Here is a 9,610-nt window from a genome sequence, read left to right on the forward strand (position 1 = left end):
CAATATACCTAAACAGTACACATCAGTATGATGCACAATATACCTAAACAGTACACATCAGTATGATGCACAATATACCTAAACAGTACACATCAGTATGATGCACAATATACCTAAACAGTACACATCAGTATGATGCACAATATACCTAAATAGTACACATCAGTATGATGCACAATATACCTAAACAGTACACATCAGTATGATGCACAATATACCTAAACAGTACACATCAGTATAATGCACGATATACCTACATTATATACCTAAACAGTACACATCAATATGATGCACAATATACCTAAATAGTACACATCAGTATGATGCACAATATACCTAAACAGTACACATCAGTATGATGCACAATATACCTAAACAGTACACATCAGTATGATGCACAATATACCTAAACAGTACACATCAGTATGATGCACAATATACCTAAATAGTACACATCAGTATGATGCACAATATACCTAAACAGTACACATCAGTATGATGCACAATATACCTAAATAGTACACATCAGTATGATGCACGATACCTACATTAAATACCTAAACAGTACAGTACATCAGTGTGTTCCTTATGCCAAGACTGTGTTACTATAAAACTGACCTTTGACAAATCCCATTATATGTTTGTACAAAGAGACTGCATTTAACACATACACAATTAAACTGAATATTAGTAACTTTATTTTAGGGCCCCAATATCACCCAAATTTAACCATAACCTTTTGACATTACACCACCAAAATACCCCCCTACATTATTCCTGAGTGCATATTGGATGATGAATCTTCCTGTGAATACACAGGTCTTAAGGCTGTGACACATTGCAACCGATGCAGGGCAAGGCAACGCGTTGCATCGCTTCTGAAGATCAAATATTTCATCTCTGAGCACTCAGCTATGCGACCTGATGCAGCAGAGTGCTCAGAGATGAAAAAGCAGGACACACTGAGCGTGCACATCCGCATCTACACGCTGCGCGCCACTCCGCTTGCAGTGTGTCACAGCTTTTACTGATACAATTCTGTGTCCTGTGCAGCTTTAAGAAGTAGCTGGCTACTAAATTACACAAAATGGTCCCATCAAATCCATATACACATTACCAAAAAAACAGGGGATAAGCACTGATAAAATCAGAGCTACAGATATGAATATTTATTAAAGCTCAAATTGATAAAAAAAACTTTATATCAGAGAAAGTGTTTGTGCTGGATTACAAGCTAATGCTATTGCGTGACGCGATAAGCAATAAAACTATCATTCTAACTCGCCTGCATATTACAAGTTGAAAGTAAACGTCTGCGCTCGAGCGCAAACAAAAAGCTGCACTTGAAGAATTAGAGCGACTGAAGATCTAACGTAAACTGTAAGGGTTAAAAATTTTTAGCAGAACACATCAAAAAGATATGTAAATAAACTATTACACTCATATATACACTTATGCGCTTATATGTGTAAATATGTATATAGAAATACATTACATTCTAATTGTCTTCACATACAACAAAGTGTGGTATTTTTAAATATATATATATACCGGTATGTATTCATATAGATATATAGGCATAGATATATATTTTAAAAAATAATAATAATCTGATATATATATATTTATGAATAAACAGAACATTTTCTTCTATGTGAAGAACATTGAAACGTAAAGTGTTAACTTCTTTCGGCTTTAGTGCTGTAGGTCTACTCTGATGTGTTTCGGGTTAGCACATGAGCGATGTGTTCGGTGTTTTTTTTAACAGCACGCCCCATTGAAATCTATGGAGAGAAGAAGTTAACGCAGTTGCAATAATTGCAGTCCTGAAGTCAGTGCGATCGATCTTTCGCTCTTGCTCTAACTTTTTACTTTCAACAGTTAGTACTCAAGCAAAAATAATATTTAGTGCGCCACTTGTAATCTGGCGCTTTGTATAAGTAATGGTAGCCAGAGGTAAGTTTCTATCAGCAGCGCCCTCATACATCTACTAATTGTGCAGCTAAAATGTCATTTAGTACCAACGCTAATTCGTAGAACTATTTCTGCATGTGTGAAACCCCAAGGGTTCGAATCTGTTGCCTAGAGAGTCACTACAATGGATAAGGGAAGTAAAACACTGAACATAATGAGGTTGGCTCTATCTCACCTTCCACTTAAAGAGACAGTAAACTCCTTGAGATTTGTATATAATATGTTTAGTTATGTGTAATGAAACATCTTGTGAAATAGATTTCAATATTTATATTTCCCCCTTTTCATATAATTTAACTTTACAAATTACAGAATTTCTAATTAGAACTTGAAATACACCCTGCTGACTGCTCAATGCTAACCCTGCTTCATATATGTCCCTAATTGGCGTTATCAGATAACAACTGCAAAACAATTCCCTTTGTAATAACTTTATGCCAGTGACTAGCCTTGTTGTCTGCAGACTGAAGCCCAGATTGGCTCCAACAAATAAGGCAAATGGTGGTTGGAGTTTGGCTATTAAACAATTACTGCAATAAAAAGGATGTTCATTTGCTTTTATTTTATAGCTGCACCATAAACTTGTCTTGTAACTGTGTTTGCTGTCCCTTTAATTCTTTACATTTGAAACAAATGCAAATAAAGTCTCTGTTTATATAAATATATTTATATTTTGTCTTTCTCACATCTTATTCCTCTTCCTGTAGAGTCACTGCAGATAAACTAACACATTCCCAGAGTGCCTTATGATTCCACCTCAGCAGGGGGCAAGTTCAGTGCATCCACCAGAAAGCCAGGCATGTTTCAGTGAAGATTAAAGGGAGGTGCAGATCAGAGAGGAACAGTCATGATTCAGATAGAACCAATTAAAAAAATAATTATTATTTGTTATCAAATTTACTTGATATCGTTTGTTGAAACTTAGCTTCTATCCATGAGAGTATACTGAGGTAGCCACATGTGTCATGGGAACTAAATGAATAACATTGTTACAAAAATTATGGCACAAGCCCTAAAGACTCCATCACAGACTGTGCAGATATGGAGCAGGGCACACTGCTTCCAGTAGTAATATTTAGTTTTAACGCAGCAAACCCTTTTTAACAATATTGATATTTTGTTTTCTATAATATTTGGTTTACAGTTTTATTTTATTTTACATTATTTTAAACATTGGGGTAGAACTTTCTTTACTTGATATGTTTCTAGATATTATTTCTGGTTGTCACACAAGGGGTGACATTAGATTTGTTAATATTAATCACTATAATCTCAAACAAAGTGCTACATAGTAGCTCTGTATATTCTCCTGTTTGTGAATAAGACCTCGGTACCACTGATCTACCCTGGCACAGATAAACATAAGTCCCAGACATCACACACACGACACCAATGACTGCTAATGGTACCACAAATAATATTCACTGTATATGGATGAAAAGAGTATTAATGGTTATTAGTTGCATCATATTTTAGTTAAAAATAATATCAGAACTTTTTCTACAAAATTCACCATAAAAGTCTATAGAATTATATTTTATTTTTTCTTTTGCTTTCTCTCAATATTTTTTGTTTTATTATTATTATTAATAATTATTATTATTATTATTATTATTATTATTATTATTTAGGAGTTTAGCGATCAGGAAGTGAGTAGAGATGTTTTTTGGCACTATACAGAGGTATTAGTATGGGATATTAGTATGGGATATTAGTATGGGATATTAGTATGGGATATTAGTATGGGATACACAGCAGTAGTGGGCTATGTGTTGTAGCTAGGTGTCAGCCCCGCCATTAATCTGGATCTGAAAGGGTTAATAGATTCAGATTTTCAGATTTCAAAGTGAATTGAGTCTTTGAATATGAACTTTGAGATTTAATTAAAGGGAACGTGAGAAAATGTTGTAGGGTTATAATAAGCAGATTGTCAGCTCAGTGTTCTAGGAAGTTTACAGAGTAAACAAAACTGATTTTTATCAGCAGAGAAAGGAGACACAACCCAGAGATTAAAAAAATAAGTGAAAATTGTCTCTTATTTAATCTGCACTCTTGTCCTTGTTTATCTAAATAGCAGCAAGGAGATTGCACAACTCACCACCCTGCCCTCCTAACTACTCTCTGTCTCTCTATATGACTGTCACTCTCTCTGGTTACACTTCTCTGTCTCTCTATATGACTGTCACTCTCTCTGGTTACACTTCTCTGTCTCTCTATATGACTGTCACTCTCTCTGGTTACACTTCTCTGTCTCTCTATATGACTGTCACTCTCTCTGGTTACACTTCTCTGTCTCTCTATATGACTGTCACTCTCTCTGGTTACACCTCTCTGTCTCTCTATATGACTGTCACTCTCTCTGGTTACACTTCTCTGTCTCTCTATATGACTGTCACTCTCTCTGGTTACACCTCTCTGTCTCTCTATATGACTGTCACTCTCTCTGGTTACACCTCTCTGTCTCTCTATATGACTGTCACTCTCTCTGGTTACACCTCTCTGTCTCTCTATATGACTGTCACTCTCTCTGGTTACACCTCTCTGTCTCTCTATATGACTGTCACTCTCTCTGGTTACACTTCTCTGTCTCTCTATATGACTGTCACTCTCTCTGGTTACACTTCTCTGTCTCTCTATATGACTGTCACTCTCTCTGGTTACACCTCTCTGTCAGGTTAAACTTTGTAAAAGTCATTTTCTGCACTTATCACTCAGCTACTTAGTACAGAAAAGCAATGTGGTGTAGAAATCAGTTACAACCTTTTCATATATTCTGTGCTGAAATCACTGGATACATTAAAGCTGACATTACTCACTAATATACAGCAAGTCATGCAAAGCCAGCAGTGTGCTTAACCAGTTCCATACAGAATGGGACTTTATACTTTTATCTATAACATTTATGCACAATTTCAGGACTGGATGCTTAATTTGTATAGCTGCCTATGTCAGTGAGTTCACAGTTTTACCCAGTAAGCAGGTTTATACTTTTGTAAAATGTCAATAAAACCAGCTACAAGTTTCATCTGATCTCTAAAAGAAGAAACGTCTATTTAATGTCATATTATTATTATAATAATCATCATTATTATTGTTTATATTAATAATAATAATAATAGCAACTGAATTATTTTCTGAATGTGCCTGATTTCCAGTACACCAATTATATGTGTTTATTTACATTAATGCTCAGTATGTGGTTGTAATTTACTGTATACGTCATCATCATATTATTACATATTCTGGTATATATTTTCATTAAATAGCTCTTTATATGAATAGATAGATAACACATGTTTATGCGTGTATTTCAGATCTTAGTTTTTTTTTTTTTAGTTAACCTCTCAAATTATTTGTTGGAAAAAAACAATTGAATAAATGAATCCATGAATAAATAAATATATACATATGTACATAAAGATTGATAAAGTTATACATAGTAACACACACCATCACACAGATTACATAATTGAATATTCTCAACACTGCAGAATTTGAGATAATTATCTGTGTCATATAAAGGACATATTTAGTTAAAAAGAACTGTTTGCTGATGCTGTTTCCCATAAAGAAAAACAATCTTTAAATCAAGATTTACTAAGATTATAGCAATAAAATAAAATAACAGTATCACACAAACACTATTTTTATTAAATATTTAGTGTTATAAAAACATTATGGCAATGTTAACTTTCTTAAAAAAATATTTACAGTTATTAACAGAGGTTGAATATATTGAAAAAGAAAATAGAAAAAATATGTTCTGGCTATTTATAATAAAAAAGTTAACTTTTAGAAATCCTATTGTAAAGTTTATGGGTATTTGTTTGAAATTGTCATTGTGCTCTGTACCTACAGCTGCTGATGTTCAAAGAGATTTTACAGAGAGATCAGGATGTGTTTGCATAGCTCATAATTGGGAAGAAAATGACATTTGCTATGAAAAGCTGTTGTTTGATGTTTTGCTTTTTTGTTATCTAATAAAAATCAAAGCTGTTGTGTGAGAACAGTAAAAAAGGAGGGGAAAAAAAAGATTATATAAAAAAAGATGTTAAGAAAAAATATTTTTGTAACCATTTTTTTTTATAATAATAAAATCTTAATACTGTTAATACTATTTTTTGCTATATACAACTAAATTAATAAAATGTTTTAATACACAAACTAGCCGTGAAGGTTAAAAACGCTGAAATGAAGACACATCAAGTGTATAAGTGAAAAAAACACAAACAAATAATTTATTTAATTGATGTAAAATGAAGCAATGGGATTAATTACAGATCCAGTAATTAGGATTTTTTTTTACAAGTAAAGCTGAATATACTATATATTCTAACATATGTGAAATTAGTAATGTTTTCCATAAGATCATTTTTTTTAGAATGTAGCTTTTTTTGCATACAAAAAAAAAGTTACATACAAGTTAACTATTGTTAGATTTACAAATAAAGGACATTTACTGAAATATGAGTTTCTAATAATATATATCAGTTTTACAACACAACTCAGATACATGACTGACTTTCCTATTATAATATGAACACAACTTTCTAATGTGAATTATAACTAAAGATATGTTCTCTAATATATAGAAATCTATAGGAGTATTAATATAACAGCTAATGATAAATATTTTAATTTAACCAGTCTGTTAAAATAATAGATATAGGTCTCTGGCAGACAGTTGTTAATTTATCTTCGACAGAGTTTTAAGTATTATGCTATTTTATTTTCATTTACTAGGTCTGTGGGTAGAAAATCCTTCTACCTGTAATTCCCACTTCTAGCTCATCTGGAATCCACCCCTGTTCTTTTATTCCCCAGTATACTGTGTTTTCCCTTGAACTTAATATCTTTGAGGTATTCTTTTCATGCAACACCCTCTTCCCTTCAGGCGAGTTTAGCTATATCTGTATTTTTTCCCATATATTCCAGGCTGCAGTGCTTAAACTCTCCAATAGGGATCACTGCTTCTCTGCTGATCATATATACACCTCATTATTCAAGATTGTATAAAGGTATTTTTAAAAAGCAGAAATGATCAAAATACTGAAATAAGTTGTTTTTAGAAAAGACAAAATATGGGAATTTAAATATTATTAAGGAGGTAAAATAAACATAACGTGAAATATTAATATAAAAAGGATTTAATTTTGCTATAATGGATAGTGTTTCCAATTACATTATTGTATTTATTGTATACAGGAATAATATATACATAATGTGTTCTGTTCAGGCCCTAATAGAAGGAAATAAATGGTTTTGCTGTTATGAGACAAGGGCCACACAAAGTGGATTGTAGAGGGAAGAAAATCAATGCCTTGATTGTTGCTTAATTTGGGATGTGAACAGAATTCCCATATGGAATAAAACCACAGCCCCCTGTGAGCTCCCCTCACTAAAAGCAGTCACAATCTTCAAAGCAGAACCTAGATGTACAATACAAGACCTTTGGTCTTACAAATGCACATTTAAATGGGTAAACTTTTTTCTCCACTACATAATGATTTGAGATATATTTAACTACAGAGAACAGCAGCATTTCAGCTCTTCCTTTAGCCCCGAGTACCAGAGATCAATAATAACTGGGCACTTTTTGCAGGGCTGGGGTGACCCCTCTGCGAATTACAAGACACAGCTGATAAATTATGAATCTGTACAAAATAGCCAGGCTTTTAAGTAGAAAGTGATGCAGCCCCCTGCTTGCACCCTGATCCCTGCACTGAGGCTATTGTTGTAAGTACTACCGGTTATTATGGTGATTTTACTAGAAAATATATTCAGAGAATGTGCTACAACATATCCCCCCCCCCCTTAGCCCCTTCATTGATCTTACTGAAAAACCTGCTCTGCCCCTGGCTCATGTAATATCTGAGAGGCAGTGAGAGGAGGTAGTAAAGCAGGGAATAGCTCTCCAGCAGCCTGCCTGTACATTATACACATTATAGTGCACAGATATAAATGTATAAAGACCTTCCTACTGTAGACTGTGTAACTATATTGTTTATCGAAATGTATCTATATCTCATCAGTATTTATTTTTCTATCTATTTTTTTTCCGGACATATAACACTATTCTACTGTAAAATTAGGATGCACAATTAGTGTATCTAGGCTTAGTGTGTTAAAAGCACAGACACAATTCATATGATTTTTGGATATAGGAGAAGATTAAATATTGCTAATCGCAGACAGAATTACAGATAAACAAACACACATATATATCTGGATAAACTCATTCTTGCATAAACACACACCCATGTATTATTCAAAAGTATATTCATGAATATATATACACAATACACTCATCCCTATAGCACTCACATGTACCCACTGCAATAAATACCTACTACTGTATATTACTTGACATTACGGGAACCACATATCAAAATGTCATATCCTACCATCTATCTATCTATCTATCTATCTATCTATCTATCAATCATCTATCTCTCTCCATCCCTGCGCACACACAGATATATCCATAGGATTTGGTTTTATAAATGCTCGGTAAAACTTTTAGGGGAGACTCACCTGTACCAGTCCAGTCCCTTGTCATAGTTCCTATCAAAGAAGTGAGGTTCAGCCCCCACTGCCCTGATATCGGGGTGCACCCTCAGGAACTCCAGTAGCGCCCGGGTGCCCCCCTTCTTCACTCCAATAATGATGGCCTGAGGCAGCTTCTTGCTCCCAGAGCCACTAGAGAAGCTGGAGATGGTCCCCATGTCTTCCACTCCAGGGAGCCTGGACTCAGCCCTGAGCAGGAGCTGGGAGAGCAGCCCCGGCTGACCAGGAGTAGTGGGAGCTGGGAGGGAAGCGCATGAGCCGGCACAGGAGTAGAACATATAAAGGCATAGAAAGAACATGGTGAGGAAGAGCAGGACCTTCTTGTTTAGGGGGGACACGGGGCTGGCATCCATAGGGACCCCCAGGCATCATTCAGCGCATAATGTAGTGTCCTTGCCAAGATGCACCCAACTGATGTGGTCCATGATCGCCCCAACCCTGCTCCAATACAGGGATCTCTGCAGCACCAAATCCAGACCCCTCTGTTCCCAATCCTGCAGCCCCAAGGGACCACAGTCCAGCAGATGATTTCCCCCAGTGGATATCCAAGCTTCAGACTAAGTCACCACTTGCAGCCAGGAGGTCAGTCTACAAGGTGGGTATCTTTACGCAAACATATGGTGCCTCAGCCATAGTGCCCCCCAGCATCTCCTACAGAAGAGGTTCCTCAGATCCATACATAAGATCCTCAGAGGATGGGTACCCCACAACTTCCTCCTGCTACAGCTTGAGAGCCCCAACCTTCTCCTGCAACAGCCTTCTGAATACTGGCAGTTTCTGCAGTCAGAGCCAGATCCAGGGACAAGGGGAGGGCTGCAGCTGTGACAGGCAAGCTGGCTGGCCAATCACACGCCTGTACCCTATGCAAATTAGCCATTTGTTGATAAAGGGAAACCAGTAAAGATTAAACCTGCTTATTAACCCTATATAGTGATTGGCCACTGCTTGTCATAGAGTTGCTTAGCTTCACCAAAGGTTCAAAGAAATATTCATTGAGCATTTTCTCTCTGATGTTTGAGTTGACTTAGCTCACTCTGGTAATGCAAAGGATTCTTAGAGAATCTTGTCT

General features: G+C 35.5%; 1 protein-coding gene across 1 annotated transcript in view; it reads right to left on the minus strand.

Annotated features, from left to right (window-relative positions):
• The window catches only part of LOC128656336 (heparan sulfate glucosamine 3-O-sulfotransferase 3B1), a 46,323-nt gene extending 37,037 nt beyond the window's left edge, over positions 1–9,286 (minus strand). Inside the window, exon 1 of the mRNA XM_053710189.1 lies at positions 8,509–9,286. Coding sequence (XP_053566164.1) covers positions 8,509–8,894 — 386 coding nt within the window. The 5' untranslated portion in view covers positions 8,895–9,286. The remainder of the gene's footprint in view (positions 1–8,508) is intronic.
• Positions 9,287–9,610: the final 324 nt, after the last annotated feature.

The sequence above is a fragment of the Bombina bombina genome, chromosome 1 (genome assembly GCF_027579735.1).
Source record: "Bombina bombina isolate aBomBom1 chromosome 1, aBomBom1.pri, whole genome shotgun sequence".
Taxonomy (NCBI): Eukaryota; Metazoa; Chordata; class Amphibia; order Anura; family Bombinatoridae; genus Bombina; species Bombina bombina.